General features: G+C 43.6%; 1 protein-coding gene across 2 annotated transcripts in view; it reads right to left on the bottom strand.

Annotated features, from left to right (window-relative positions):
- The window catches only part of NPC1 (NPC intracellular cholesterol transporter 1), a 1,151,083-nt gene that overhangs the window by 595,525 nt on the left and 539,284 nt on the right, over nt 1–16,274 (bottom strand). For both annotated transcript variants that reach the window (XM_044065361.1, XM_044065360.1), the window contains exon 10: nt 7,331–7,431. In XM_044065361.1, coding sequence (XP_043921296.1) covers nt 7,331–7,431 — 101 coding nt within the window. The remainder of the gene's footprint in view (nt 1–7,330; nt 7,432–16,274) is intronic.

The following is a 16,274-nucleotide window of genomic DNA, read 5'->3' as shown; positions in this document are numbered from 1 at the left end:
TGTTTGAATAGTTAGGAAAAAAGACGGGGAGATCAGTAATTTGGTTTAGGTTTGTTTGAGAGGAAACCTTAGGTAAAAAGGATGGATTAGTACGGAGGGAAACTCTATCTTTGTGAAAAACTAAGTAAGGAGGACGACTGCACAGAGCATGGAGTTCAGATACCCTTCTCGCTGAAGTTTTGGCTACCAGAAAAAGTGTCTTCCAAGACAGCAACTTCAGAGAACATGAAGCCGCTGGTTCAAAGGGGGGGAAGGATCAAGGATGCCAGAACCAAGTTCAAGCCCCATTGAGGCGGGGGATCTTTGATTGGAGGTTTAAGAAGAAATATGCCCCTTAAAAAGGCTTTTCAGAGCTTGTGAGCCATGATGCTAGACTCCGAGACACCTACATGATAATTAGATATGGCAGCCAGTTGAACTCTAATGGTAGATGAAGAAGAGCCTAAATGAAAGAGTTCTGCTAGAAAGTCTAGAATAGACTGGATAGGAGCAGTGAAGGGATCTATATTTTTTGATGTTGCCCAAAAAGAGAAGAGTTTCCATTTGCTATAATAAATCTTCCAGGTAGAAGATTTATGAGAGGGTATCAAGATATCTCTGACCGAGCAAGATATTGAGGGAAGCCTGGCTAAGGTCGGAATCGGAGAAACCACGCTGTGAGGTTGAGAGAATGAAGAGATTGGTGCAGCTGGCCCGATTGGTGGGTCAACAGATCTGGCACTGGGTCCAGATGCCACGGCTGCTCCAACAGGTAACGATGAAGAAACGGAAACCATATCTGTCGAGGCCAGTAAGGGGCAATGAGGATCATAGTCACTCTCAAGGCGATGGCTTTCTGAATTAGTTGAGTTATCAGCGGAAAAGGGGGAAAGGCATATAGAAGTCCCCGGGGCCAATCGTGGACTAGAGCATCTCTGGTGGGATGGCCTGGTAATGGGAAGAGAGTGAAGAAGTCATGACACTTGCTGTTTTGCGGAGTAGCAAAAAGATCGCAGCAAGGCTGGCCCCATCTTAGGAATACTTCTTCCACAACTGATTTCTTCAGAGACCACTCGTGGGGCATGAGTATTGCTCTGCTCAACTTGTTTGCAATCACGTTGGATTCCCCGGGAATGTGCGTTGCTATCAGAAAACGCTGAGAAGAGATCGCCCATTGCCAAAGTCTGAGTGCCTCTCGACATAAGGGGTATGATCTGGTTCCGCCTTGTTTGTTGATGTACCACACTACGGACATGTTGTCCATCTGAATTGCAATAGTCCCTGTTGGAAGAGAGTCGTGAAGGGCTTGCAACGCTAAAAGCACTACTCCCATCTCTAAGACATTTATGTGCAAGTGGCACTCGAATGGTTGCCACGTGCCCTGGACTGTCCTGCCCTGATAATGCCCCCCCCCACCTGATCAGGGAGGCGTCTGTTGTCAACGTGGCGACTGGAGGGGGATGAGTGAAAGGTCTTCCTTGGAGAACCTGAGGTGACGTCGTCCACCAAGACAGTTGATTTTTGCACGATTGAGTTATCAGTATGGTGTAGGACATCGGGAGCTGTTGGAAGGACCACTGTGTAAACAGCATCCACTGGAGAATCCTCATGTGGAAGCGAGCTAAGGGGAGAAGGGGAATAGCTGCTGCCATGACTCCTAATACCTTGAAAACTAGTCTGACTTTGACTTTGTTGCATTGCAAGAGAAGGGAAACTTGCTTGCAGATGTCTGACACTCTTTGCTCTGTAAGTCTGGCTGAAAGATTGAGTGCGTCTAATGTGGCGCCCATAAAAGTAATAGATTGACAAGGCAGATTTTTCGAAATTTATTGAAATGCCTAGGGCTTGGCAAGTTTGGATAGTGAAGTCCCTGGATAGAAGAAGCTGATGTCTGGTGGTGGCAGTAAGGAGCCAGTCGTCTAAATACGGAAACACCTGGAATCCTTGACGTCTCAAGTGAGCCACGACCACTGCCATGCATTTGGTAAGCACTCGGGGGGTGCTGTAGTGAGACCAAAGGGTAGGGCTCTGAACTGGTAGTGACTGGCTCCCAGCCTGAAGCGGAGAAATCTCCTGGAGCGTCTGTTCATCTTGATATGGTAATACGCGTCCTGAAGATCTATTGAGCACATCCAATTGTCCTGACCCAAGAAGGGTAGAATGGACTGTAGAGTGACCATCCGGAATTTTGTTTTTCTGACATGTTTAAGTTGCTAAGATCCAGTATGGGTCTCCAGTCCCCTGTTTTCTTTGGTACCAAAAAGAATTTGGAGTAGATTCCGGATCCTTGCTGGTCTGCTGGGACTGATTGGATAGCTCTTTTTGATAGCAGCTTTGAAATTTCTAATGCTGCTTGTTCCCTTAGACTGGGTGGAATGTCTGGAAGGGATCCTTTGGGTTGGGATGGGATGTGAGTCAAGGGAATTTTGTAACCCTCGGATATGATCGACTGTACCCATTTGTCTTGTGTAAGGGAAAACCAGGCTTTTGGGTACAGGGATAACCTTCCCCCGACTGCCTCCGAAGGTGGTCAGCCGAGCAGCCCCTAAGGGATGCTGAAAGGGTTTATCAGAGAAAGTTTCTCTGCTACCCTGGTTTTGCGGACCTCCTCTGCCTCTAGGGCGGCGTTTATTGTTATCCCCCCTCTGCCTCTAGAGGGGAATCGACCTTGTGCATCAGATGAGACGCCTTGGTTTTGTTTACAGAACCACATCTTTCCTCCTCTTTGACCTTTGGGATAAGGCCTAGAAGGGGTAGAAAAATGGACTCCTACGGCAGAGAGAGTCTTACCTTCTACCTCACACCTAGTCCATGTATCCTTCACCTGTGGACCAAACAAGGATGATCCATCAAAGGGAGAATTGGTGAAGGACACCTTGAAAGGGTCCGCAAAGTTGCACAGCCGCATCCAGGCGTGACGTCGTAAGGCGTAAGGCAACGCCTGTGCCTGCAGCTCTACTCGCCTCATCCGCAGCATATGAGATAAGCCGCATGGAGGAGTTAACGATGGAGTTCAGGGTTGCCAACTGGGAGTTCACTATGTCTTGGAACCCCTCAGCTGTTGGATCCTTTATTGCTTCACTCATATCCTTGAGTAAATCTCTCTGGAGACGAGTGAAGTGACATAAGTAGTTCAGCGACCACATTGAAAAGGTTGCTGATGAGAACATCCGCTTATCGTACCTGTCCATGGTCCTAGATTCCTTATTAGGAGGATGGACAGGAACCGAAGGATCGGTTAACTCCTTCTTAGTGGCCGCGGCCACCACCATGGCATCAACGGGGACACCTTTGGATAAAAAGTCTTTATCTCTAGGGGCAGTAACTTAGATGGTCTCCTCGGGGTGGGTTCCACTGAATCAGGAGCCATCCAGGCCTTCCTTGCCACCACTTCCATAAGGGGGTCAAAGGAAGGGGACACCCAGGAGGTAGAAGGGCAAGAGCCAAATGCCTCAAGATACACTGACTCATCCTCTGAAGGGTTAAGGGCTGGCCAGTTCCCCCTCTGTTTCAGGCTCTCAAGGATGTCAGCAAAGGAGACATCCTCAGAGGGGGATCGGGGGAAACCTTCAGATTCCTCTAAGTCAGTGTCCGAGGTAACAGACTCAGGGGAGTCAATGTGCTTCCTCTTGCACTGCCTCTTCCTAGGGGGATCTCCTACCGGGTGAGGAGAGGCCTCGGAAGAGGAGGAAATTCCCAATGGGGAAACTTGAAGAGTTGTCTCTCTGCGGTCTGATGCAAGAGGGTGGGTAGAAATCACCGCAGGCACTGAAGATGGAGGGGCTGACTGAGCCGACTGTAGGGCAGACCCTGGTTCTAGCACGCTCCGCATGACCTCGAAGGCCCCCCTATCAGGCAAGGCCGGAGGTCCCCGCTCCGAAGAGACAAGGACCCCTCCCGGCACCGACAGGGACGGCTCCGAGGCCGATGTCAGAGCCGAACTCACCACTGCCGAAGACCCGAGAGGGAGAGCGGGGTCGGACAAGGGTCCGATGTCACTCACCCCCTCGGAGCCGACGAGGGAAGCTCGGCGCCGAGATCCCTCCAAAGAGGATCTCGGAGCAGACGACAGAGCCGAAAGGGAAGGTATCGGATCTGACGCACCGACAGTCATGGCTCCGACGAGCCCAGACTCCGAACTCAAAGGAGTCGGAGGAGGAATACATTGGGGAACAGGAATAGCCACTAACTGTTGAGTCGGGCTATGCAGCATTTTGGCCAGTGCCTCGGACTTGAGAAGTCTACTCACTACCCTTTGCAAATCGTGGTCAGACAGCCTGGAAGACCGCGAGGAATGTGACCTATGGCTCCGTTCCGAAAGAAGAGAGGATCCTGGTGCCGAGTGAACGGAGCCGATGGAGGGGGATCTAGATCTCTTCCTCGAAGGTTGCTCCGATAAGAGTATCGGAGCCAACTGAGTCTTATCAGCCTCGGCTCCAGCCGGAGCCGAGGTAACAGTATAAGGCTTGGAAACATCGCCTCCAGCTGGAGCCGATGTCGAAGCAGACTTAAAAGTTCCAGAGGTCGGCTCAGAAGCCGGAGCCGACTGTTTGGAAGTCTTTGAAGGCTTCCCCGACACAGACTGGGTCAGGGGGCCTTCAGGCTTTAATAAGCCACGGAAGATCAATTTATTCTTGCGTTCCTGCAGGACTCTAGGGCTGAAACCATGACATACAGCACAGGAGTCCTGCAGGTGCAAAGGTCCCAGGCAATACACACAAGAAGTGTGACCGTCTGTCAGAGACATTTTCTGACAGCACGAGTCACATTTCTTGATGCCTGAGACCTTAAGATTCCCTAGACATAATAAAGGTCTAAGAGTGAATCAACACACACACACACACACACATACATACACACACACACAGACCTTAAAGAAAAATAAAACGCCATTCACACTAAAGGACTAGGAGAAGGCGGGGGAAGGGGCCTAAGGCCTAAAACTAAGGGGAATAAAGGAAAGGAGTATGCTGAGGTATTTTTTTGAACCAGGAAAAAAAGTGGTTTAAAACTAAAGGTTTCAGTAAGGAAGTACCTAGGGGGTCTAAAGATTTGAAAATTTTTCACTAACCTGCCAGAGCCGGTAGAAAAGCACCTCGCCAGCTAAGCGGCAAACTAGATCTGGTTAGTTACCGCCTAGCATTGTGGGATATAGGGGAGCCTCGAGCCAGTGGAATTAGCTCTCGAGCTTTAGTATTGGCCGAGTCGGAGCCGAGGATCGGCTCCGAACCCATCCAGCAAGAATGAAGGCGAGATAGTAAACAGGTTCATGTTAAGTTGTCTAAGAGATCTTTACTGATGAATGAAAGTTATACTCGACAGTATTATAAAAAAAGACCCCTTTACCCCATGACATCATTATTCCTAGACTCCTTGTCATAGCTGCCTGATTTGAGACCTGTGCACAGTATTTTTCAGTTCCATCTGGCATCCATTTGGAACTTGCCACATTTGCATCACTCAATATTTGCAAAGAATTTTAAAGAATGCTTTCTTAGACCACCAGTGACACTCAATTCTACCACTAATCAATTTTGTTCTGGAAAAACTAAGTCTCTTGTCTAACACAGGCAGCTAACATGGCATACTTACTTGCATGTTCTTCAGGTTCTTTTCCCAAGTCTAGCTTTCCAAAACAGTTGTGTCCTTGTATACTAATGCCTCCTTTTCTTACAAAGAAGTGGAGACCAGCTTAAATCATTCCATCCATTTGCTTGTACTCTCTGTATTATAATCTGTATATAATGGATGCTCATAGGCAAGGCAATTAAAGTACCTAAGTAACAGGGCTTCCACCAATAGGAAGAGGAGTGTAAGGCACAATCGAAGTGCTGAGTCCAGGTTAAATCCTTGGTAGAAATCATGGACTACCAAGGTACTCTGCCTTCAAGGGGGCATGGTATGTGAGGGGAACACACTTACAGATACAGGAGACATGCCTCTCAATAACACCTACTACACAATTCCAACAGACAACAGCAGCATGTGCACTAGGGAAATGGTTAGCGCACAACTTAAAAAATAAGAGAGTTGTTACTCCCCAAGTGGATGAGAGCACTTTTCCACTGTTTGACATGCTGCTTAGTGGAACTTGTAAGCCACAGGTCTTTCACCTCCTGAGGAAATGAGCATCTCAAACTGGCAGATGCAACAGAGGCTTGATGACTGAGGATTAGGGTTAAAAAGTGTGCCTCCAAAATAAATTCTACACATGTTCATGCTGTAAATCTTCCTTTGGGGTTATGGTTATTAGAGGATGTTCCAGAAGTACGCCACTCAACAAGTCTGAGCTGTCTGGAACACTGTCCAGACCGTTCCCAGAGCACTCAATATCAGATATCGATTTGTCTATTTGCCATAATCTGGATATGCGAGAAGATGCTCTAGCTTCACAGCACATTCACCCTCATCTAGCCACCAGTGTGCCCCCCACACCACTCCCCAAAATTCTCTGGTCCTTTGCAACTCTTCCTCCAGTTCTCTCTGGCTTTTGGCCTTGTTTTCAGCATTGCAAAAGAGTTTACCACAGGGCAATTTTCCTCCTTGGCAAGAAAGTCAGAAATAAGTACAGCTCCAGATCAGAATACCCTTGCAGGTGAAACGGACAGGCTAGGAAGATTAGACTGGCTGAGCATTACTTAGTGTTGAAGTCACACAGTCTTAAATGTTCTGCGGTAAGAGTATCTACTCACAGAATCCAACACTGTAGCACATACACAGCTTCTATTTGTGAGAGCTCTAGCAGAGGACAGCAAATCCTTTGAAACACACCACTGTGTCCAAAATGCTACGTACCACAGTTTTCTGCAACTACATGGCTATTAACATTGCCTCACAGAGTCATCTTGTACCACAAAATGTGCCACCAGACTTCAGTACATTCATGCCAGTCACTGTTCATATGCAAAACATACTGCCTGTTATCATACATGCAGAAGACAGTTTAGTGCCTTACTGATCCTGAGAAAACAGTGCCATGACCACACTGTTCAAAAAGGCAGATGCTAGAGTTTTCTGCACACGATATGCATATGCCAGCAAGGGCTAACATGGCCAGCTTGTAAAGCAGAATGTGCTACTAGACTTCAGGGCATGTATGCCGGTCATTGTGTACAGGCAAGAATATCTTCTTGACTACCCCACATGTAGAAGGAAGTGGTATTCCTTGTCAGTTATTTAAAAAAAAAAAAGTGGGTTTCATTGCTGATTTCCAAGAAGCTCACTTTTAGTCATCAGGCAGGTAATTGCAAAAGTACACTTGACAAAGTTTCAAAATCAAGTTACTACATATCTAACTAATTTAGAGGTTTGGTGTAGTACACCTTCAAAATTCCTAGTTTGAGCAACTTACCATCATAACCTCCTAGTACCAGCCATGGAAAAACAGGTCCACCAAATGTACCCAAACACGGATCATGCAGCTTGGTTGTGTCATTCAAAGAAGCTGGTGCCCTTAAAAAATGTAAAATAACATTAAGGCTTACATTTTAAGCTAGGGATACAACCTGTAATGCTGATAAACAAATCACCAATTTACAGACACAACTGGTAAAAATAGAGTAACTTTGTTACAAGGTGAACCTATGGACCCAAACGGCCAGACAACAATTTAGGATAACTCAGCAATGGCAAGAATGATACAGTCAAGTCTTACTACACTGGCATGTCTCAATATCCTGTTGCTGTTTTTCAAGGAAATAAAAAAAAAAAATTACATTCATACTGTATCAATTGACCTTACAAGGGCATCTTCCTTGGTGTGTCAATGATTAGGTTTACTCTCAGTACCACTCACAACTCTGTGCTTTTTTCAACAGTTCATGTGCTTCTGGGGAGGGGATATACACTCTTATGAAGTCAGCAAGTGATCGTATAAGCTTGTGCCAGCAGTCAGTACCCGTCCCTAGTCTGCCAGTTCCCATCTGAGCACTACTGAGCACTACTGAGCACACTTCCTGCAAGTCAAGCAGCAGCAACAAGATTTCACACCTACACTGTTTGCAAGTGTTTTTTTTTCGTCAGTCTAGTGGCTCCCCTTTTTACATTCAACCAAACCATTTGTTTCCCCCCACTGGGGCACGAGCCTTCCAGGTCATTCATTCCCCAGTGAAGGCAACGGACAGGCATTGGGAAGTGGGCTAGCTTGTAGATCCTGCAGGCTATTCCCTATTCCCAAACTCATTGACAGGTTGCAAGCTCTACAACTGCTGTGCTAGTGAGGGGCCATATGCTTCAGAAATGCCTCAAGCATGCAGCACACTGCTTACAGCACTGGCTCTATAACCTGCCAAACATACACCTGAATTTCTGCAGATGTCACCATTCAGTGAGCCAAACTGCCGCCTCGCTCCCCGAATGTGTAAAACATGCAGAATAAAAAGCAAAAAAAAAAAATTGTGCAAGAATCTATACCTTTTCATCCTCCATACAGGACTTGAACCTTTAATAAAGAAAGCAACTGTTAGCAGCAGCAGACAGACTTTTCTACAGCTACAGTTACAAAGCAATTATCTTATAGTTGGTTTATTTTGTGAGTCAACAATAAGTGTGTTCATGGCACGTTACCTTAGTCTAGCTGGTGGCAGTACTGCAGTAAAGACAAGAAAGGAGCAATGGCACTAGAAAGGTATCATTAGCCCCTCAGGAAAAAGTGTGCGCGCGCATGTGTGTGTGTGTGTGTGTGTGTGTGTGTGTGTGTGTGTGTGTGTGTGCACGCACACATGAGAGATCGAGAATGAACACAGGATTATCTTGTCCAAGGTACAGATAATGTTAGGAAAAAGTAAAGTTGTGTACACTTACCATAAATGTAGATGTTAGAGAGTGTATTCATGGTTGCAGTCATTACATTTGGGTGATCTGCTGGCAGGTTGCTCTCAGTCAGCCTGATTAACAAAGTCTTGGGTCCTGCATCGGTTGCTGTCCCTTCTTCCATGATGTCAGGTCGTCAGGGGTATTTATACCCCTGATGACCCGACGTCATGGAAGAAGGGACAGCAACCGACATACCCCTGATGACCTGACGTCATGGAAGAAGGGACAGCAACCGACGCAGGACCCAAGACTTTGTTAATCAGGCCGACTGAGGGCAACCAACCAGCAGATTACCCAAATGTAATGGCTGCAACAGTGAAACACGATGAACTTCAGCACTGCATTGCACTGGACTGAGTGCAAGGTGGATGAACTCCTAGAAAGCCAATGAATACAACTTTGCCTTGCAACTGTTCAGTGTAAAGATTATATCTTGGTGTGGCACAAGGTGGTCATAATCGACTGAAGCAGGGGATACTTGCTGCATACTCTTAAGGCTAACGGTCACGCGTGTATTTATTTCATGACCAGCAGTGTGGACTGGGAGACCATGCTCAAAGGCTTCCATGTATTAATTGTTGCAAGTGGTATAGATTTTAAAGCACATGCTAAACACATTAATTTGTGGCACTGGGTGAGATTACAGGCCCACACCGCCACTGACGGCATGCATTTATATGCTACTGGTTGCAGTAAGAATACTTGCAATGCAGACACTCTTGGAAGAGTAAGAAATGAAATAAGCCATACTCTAGTAGAGTGGCCTAACGGTAGAACTTTCTAACAAGCAATGAGGGACCAGATGGCAAACATAATGCAGTTGCAAAAACACTTGAAAAGATCTATGATGACTCTTATCCCTTCCCTCACTGAAGAGAAAGAAATGAACCACAATTCAGTAATCTTAAACTCAGGTAAAAATCTGAACTGAAGTACATATCAAATATAAAAGGGCGCTCTCTACTCTCATTTGTGTACTAGCAAAAAAAAAATGGGGATGAATCAGCTCGCTTAGGGACAATTCATAAACCATTTTTGGAAGGTTGTAAAGGATACCAGATTTTGCTGAAAGATTAAATAACGCTCATTCTGTATTACAACCCTGCAACTCAGTGCAATAACTCATGTCTATAAAGGCAATCATTTGAGATGAGACTGGAGGGTAACTCATTTCAATTTAAATTGATCCCTGAGAGACTATAAACACAGGAGATCCCACTCTAGGGATGCTACAAGGGAGTTACTTGATGGAGTTACTAAAAGCCAGTTGAATAATTACAGGAACACAAGGAAACTGTTTGACAGTTAATGCAGAAGAGTAAGGCCATGACTTGTTAATGAGCAGGGTTTGATTCCCTCAGCCTCAACTGGGCTACAGTGTGAGCATGTCACTTAACCAGACAATGCTTGCAGATCTGCTCTGAAAAAGTACACCTGCTCAGTGGGCTTACCCAGTTAACAAGTAAAGTATTTCTGTATATATGTATGTTCTTATTTGTCTTTGTTGACTAATCTAGAAACTGCCTTTTTCAGGATTGACCTGGGGATCCATACAACAGTGACAACGCACAGTAATCAAAAATTACAAATATGACAACTTACAAAATACATTTAAAAAATTTTAGAACATTACAGACTAAACCAAATTCAAATAAGGAGAAACAGTTAACAAATGAGCAACTAAAAGGGCAACTTAGCAGGCAGCTACTTTGAGGTAATTTCTATCAAAAAAAGAAAAAACTTGTGCAAGAATATAATTTTTAGAATGTTGTGGTAAGGATGTAGGTTACAATGTAATAATTCCGTTTGATTTTCGGCTGGGGAGTCTTCTGTGTGAAGTCTGCATGTCCTCCCTGCATTCGTGTGGGTTTTCTCTGGGTGCTCTGGTTTCCTCCCACATACAAAACATGTGTCTAAAGCGTTTCTCCCTGGGCCTCCGCTGAAAACTGGCTTCGTTCCAAGTCAAACTTTCCCAGTAAACACATATTAAATAAATAAATTAAATTCAGACATTTAAGGAAGAATGAAGAAACATTGCTGCTTAAATGAAAAATACAGATTTCCCCACAAAGAGTTAGTATTAAGACAGATGTGTAGAGACATATGCAGGGGATTAAGCCCTTTTGGAAATGCCATAGTGCAAGTGGGTTTACCATGAAAAACTCGCCACTTTGAAGGTTGAGTCCAGTTGTGCAAATTCCACGTCAACAGTCAGAATGTCGAATATCAGCATTACAGACTGTCCAAACTTGCCCCCCCACACACACACACTTCTGGGCCCATGGCCTGGAGCACAAGGAAGTTTCGGCATTCAGTGTTTTGTTCATGCATGTCAGTATTCGGTATGCTGACTTTTAAAGGAAAGTTTACAATGATGCATATATTTGACCTCTGGAGAGGTAAGATTTTAATAGCAAACCGTGCAAGTGATACGCAAAGGTTAAAATAAAAAAAAATAAATAAATATAAAGAAAACAAAAAATAAATAAATAAAGATGTCTCTCTCATGACACCTAAACTATTATAGCTAACACCTTGGTTAACGATTCAGGCACTGAAAAATCCCTAACTAAAGGCAACACATTGCAATGGAAATGATGCCCACTTTATAACAAACCAGAGAAACTTCTGTGTGGATCTCAAGCAATGATGAGCCAAGTGTGTTGATCATGCCCAGAAACACCATTCAGGTATCCTAATAAAACAAAACCGTGGTCCCTGCAGCATAACAGGAAATCTGATGTACAGCATGGGATGACAAAAGTTAAGGAGTTCTACAACAACACTCAAATTATTTGTCCCCTGTAGAACCAAGAAGAGTGGGAAAAGATCCTCCCCATTTCTACATGGAGTTAGGGGCTAGTCTTTGCAGACTCCTGCAGGAGTACAGCTTAGACCTATCTCAAGAGCTCTGCTGATGCAGTTTCATCTTTAGAGGAGCTTTTTCATGGGGAAGGAATGCAAGACCTCTAAGATATGGAACTACAGCAACATCCAGAATCCAGTGGTCATGAGATGGCTTTCCTAGTCAGGGTGAGCTCGGAGACAACCCCTTCCCTCAAGGGCAGATCCAGGCTACAGCCAGGACTGCTGTAGCCTAGATGGTAAAGTCATCCTCTTGAATGACTCAGTTGGCCCAGCAGGAGCCAGGAGACAAGAAATATATACAGCTTTTTTTTTTTTTTTTTAAAGTCTGCAAGGAGACTTTCAATCCCTCGAACTCAGAAGAGAAACAAAATCAAAAACGTCTTACAAAAGATATAAAAATAATTACATGAATCTGTTTTTGTAACACCTTTTCTAGACCATTTTGTAAACATATATTGTACTACACGTGATTTTAGATCCAGTTCTATTTTTCATTTTTTTAAATTTAAATAGTCACTTATGAAATAGGTACACATACATTAAAGTACACATACATTAAAAGAAAATAACATTAACATTTTTTTTATTTACATACATTACATATATATACTTACGTTCTTTATAGCTGTCATTATCCAACATTTCATAAAATGCCCAATTCCTGCCCTCTCTTAACCTCATTCCTCCTCCTCTAACACTATTCTGCATGTACTGTCCCTGCAAATTCCATGTTATTTGCTCCTTCCCTTTTCTAAAGAACCCACTTCCATCTCTATTTTAAACTATTCACTGCTTCAAGTACAACTGGTTTGATTTTGATTTCCATTTTCTACTAATTGCTTTTATGGCAGCCAACAGAATTAATTAATAAGGCCTTACAATGTCTAGGCAATTCAGATCCTGTATGTCAGGTCAAAAAAATTATTTCCTGAGTTATAGCCATTTGCTCCCCAATAAGTCTGACAAAGTATTCTGTACGGAATTTTTTAAATCTGCCAATTCATTACACTCAAAAATAACATGTTCCCAGTTGCCTCATTTTTCCCCCATCACACCTTCAACATTTGCCTTCTACTGCAGAAAAAAAGACTTTGAAGTCTGTTTGGGGTAGTACAAAAGTATGTATGCAAAACACTTCCAATCAATAATCCTAAATCTTCTGGACTTTGTTGCATACTTGTGACCTATACATACTTCCTCCCTTTGTTTCTTTGCAAACTGCTTTTGGCAGTCTGTCTTCCCCATCTTTTCTAACCTCCTCTGAAGGATCCTTATAGTTATCATGCAATGTTTTATAGGACCTACTAAAGTATCCCTTTTTTTAACAGCTTGTGTTCTAAATTTGAAAGAAAACTCTTACCAGAGCAGATTTTCATGTAGGACTCCTGTTTCTCTTTGCCTATATTCAGATATCAATCCTGGGTAGGAAAGGCAGCCTCTAACCTGCAGTCCAAACTTTTTCTTACTCTCATTCCAACCCATTACCTTTTCTTCTCTAGTTATTTGCTCCCAATATTGGTTCCTTTGCCAATTTTTTCCCATAAACCCCAGCCTCCTGTTGCCTATTTTCTGTACTCCTGTTTACAGCCATTCTTATTGATAAAGTTTCCTTTTTTCCATTCCTTTGTTGGCTTAGTTCTTAGAATACTTTCTGCAGCTTTATGACTAATATTCTGTTTAGTATTCTTCTTATGATCCAAACTCCCACTCTCTCGTTATTTCTTGTACCTCCCCAACTTTCATCATCATCCCTTTCCATATGGAACTGTAACCCTCTGCTTGAGTCATGTATGACAAGTCTTAACTGCATAGCTCTAAAATAGCCATTCAAATCACCAAATTAAACCACCTTACTCTATTTTAAGAATCAAGTTATCCCATGCTCACAACTTCACCACTCCCTCTTCTTTCTTCTTCTCAAAATGAGTCTACTCTGTATGCTAGTTTCCATTCTAATAATTCCTGTAACAGTTACAACATCTTATTACAGAATTACACTATCGGCGGGTTAAGACCTCTAGTGAAAGCACAAACTTCTTATTGCTTATCACCAACTTTTTGGCCTCCTCTACTTGAACAACTTTACCTCCTGCCCTTGAATTAATACATCCCCTCTTACAACCTCTCATAGAACAACATTTCTCACTGTGCTCTTTTTCTAATTGCCCCCATTCACCATTCTACCCTTCCCACGCATCTCCTGTACACCCAATTTATAAACTTGCTAGATACACCAATCTGGAACAGGCAGCCTAAATATAAGCACGCCTATAACATGCTCTCTCAGTCATATATGGTATTGCCACTATCCTCCTATACACCATCACTCCTTCTCCCTACATAATTTTATAACTTACTTCATTATAGCTCTTGAATATTTTACAAACCTGTGCAATACTAAACTCTCCCTTCCTACATAATTGTATAACTTTACGTATTCTGAACTCCTTGCAAACCTTTATTTACTGAAATGTAAGAGCACTAAATGTTACAGCAATGTTTTCCCTTCTGCAGTATTAATCCATTTACTTCTACAAGATTTTACAGATGGAACAACTATATAGACTTACTCATAACTGCTGATGTAAATACCGTACTGTATATACTGGTCTTGTAATGATTGTTGTTTCATGAGAAATTTAACTGATGTTTTTCAGAACTGTCTGAAGTTCACTTGTTAATATAAACGTATTGTGGTGAAGCTTTTCTCTCCAGGCCTCTGCTGAAAATGGGCTCTGCCCAGTCAGACTTTTCCAGTCAACAAGGACAAAATTGTTTAATTTGCACATAATGTGTATTAACTATATACAAAAGACCAATACTAACTGATGGCTGGACTAATGTGTTGTAACAAAATTGTAAATGTATTGGTACTGTGGAGCTTTTCTTTGTGGGACTCCTAGGAAAAAGTGCTTGCTGCCAGCCAGATGATTTCAGCTAACAAATATAAATACATCAAGTAAATACGATCACCATTCCTCTTCTTGAAATTACTTGGAAGAGGAACGGTGGAGACAAGGGGTCAAAGGTCTTCCAGGGGAGAAATGTTTAATTTCATCAACAGTTCATTTACCAGGTCTACAGTGGTCCACTCAAAACGAATTCTTCCTTTAAACTGCACACCCAGAATGTTTTTCAGATCTTCCTTTAGAAAGGACATCCTTATCCATTCCATCCTGTGAAAGCATGCCATCCTGCGCAGGTATACCCATGAGCCTGCAGACCTAGACACAGCATCAGTATAATCAAAACTACAAGAGGCCTCAAACAGCCCACGACTCTGGAAGCTGCAAAGAGAAATCTTTACCAGCTTGGATGCTGCAGGCAGAGCTTTCCATCTTAAGTTCAAACTTAGAAAGAGTAGAAAGCCTTTATTGGACCAGGTCAAAGAAGAAAAGGCTAGAATGTAGGCAAGTAACAGGAGCAGTTGACAAGTCTTTGCCATGCTGTGGTAGAAGTATGTATATTCTTGATGTACCGGTCTACAACTTAAATTTTTTGTCTGGTGATGGTGTCAAAATGCTGTGGTCTCTTGAATATATGCTGGATCAAACTGATCAAACAGAAGATGGATCTAAGATGCCAAGTAAGGTGTCTTGCACCCCTCAGCTGAGGACAAGTTAAACAGCATTTGCCTTTTGGGAGAATGCAAGAGAAGTATCAGGGTGCTTCCAGGCTGCAAAAACAGCATCCGTTAGGACTAGCTCTACAGTACGGATGAATCACAGCTCCTCCTCATTCTTCTACAAATACACATTTTATGCGTGTGTGAGCAGAAGAAATAGAGGCTAGAGACCCTCCATGAAGGACCTTATGAGCCTCAGAGTTTCTCAAAAATAAGGGAGAATGGAAGAAGGTAGAACTGCAGGTCTTAGAAGACTCAAAGTCTGTCTGTCTTGAACAAAAAAACTTCCACGTACTCAGACTCTTTGCCTACTTGGGAGAAAGTCTCTTGCTCCCTAGTAACTACAGGAGGAAGCTCTTAAAGAGTCTTCCACTGGGACACATAAGGCAGGCACAGCTGGATGCTAAGCTAAAAGGAGCCTGTACCTAACAGCACACCTGCCAGGGGTGATGTGCAGGTGAAGGAGGGCTGCACTGGGTGCAATACTGGCATCAAGACATTTTTTCGAAGGGAAATTCTCATTAAACATGAGATAACTACTAGATATCCACACCTGTGCCATGGTGGAAGATTACCTACTTCACCTCTTTATCTTGGGCCTAATGGCTGTACTGAGCTGGTGAGCAGATAGCCAGGTGAACCAAGAGAAAGAACCCCCCCACACACACACAATTCATACGGCGGACATTGAACTCTGGCCAAATGGCCTGCAGCTAGGCAGCACCTACATCCCAAAACTCACCACCAGGGTGACAGCTAATGATATGCATCTCTTTTCTAGGGTTTTCTTTTTGTCTAAAGTGCAGGAACAGTGACTCAGGCCATATCTGTCTAGCACAACATGAGCTCAGTACATGCAAAGCAAGAAATGAACATATTTTTAATAATGGACTTACCTCCAAGAAGGACTATGCTGCAGCTTACCCTCTGATTGCTCATCCTTGTAACAGTGTTCCCGCTGAGGACTGTGTTGTGGACCTTTGTGCTG

Source organism: Protopterus annectens, chromosome 3.part0 (genome assembly GCF_019279795.1).
Source record: "Protopterus annectens isolate FY-2018-M chromosome 3.part0, PAN1.0, whole genome shotgun sequence".
In the NCBI taxonomy this organism is placed as follows: domain Eukaryota; kingdom Metazoa; phylum Chordata; order Ceratodontiformes; family Protopteridae; genus Protopterus; species Protopterus annectens.
Note: the sequence above shows the minus strand (reverse complement) of the source record. Positions and strands in the feature narration are given on the sequence as shown.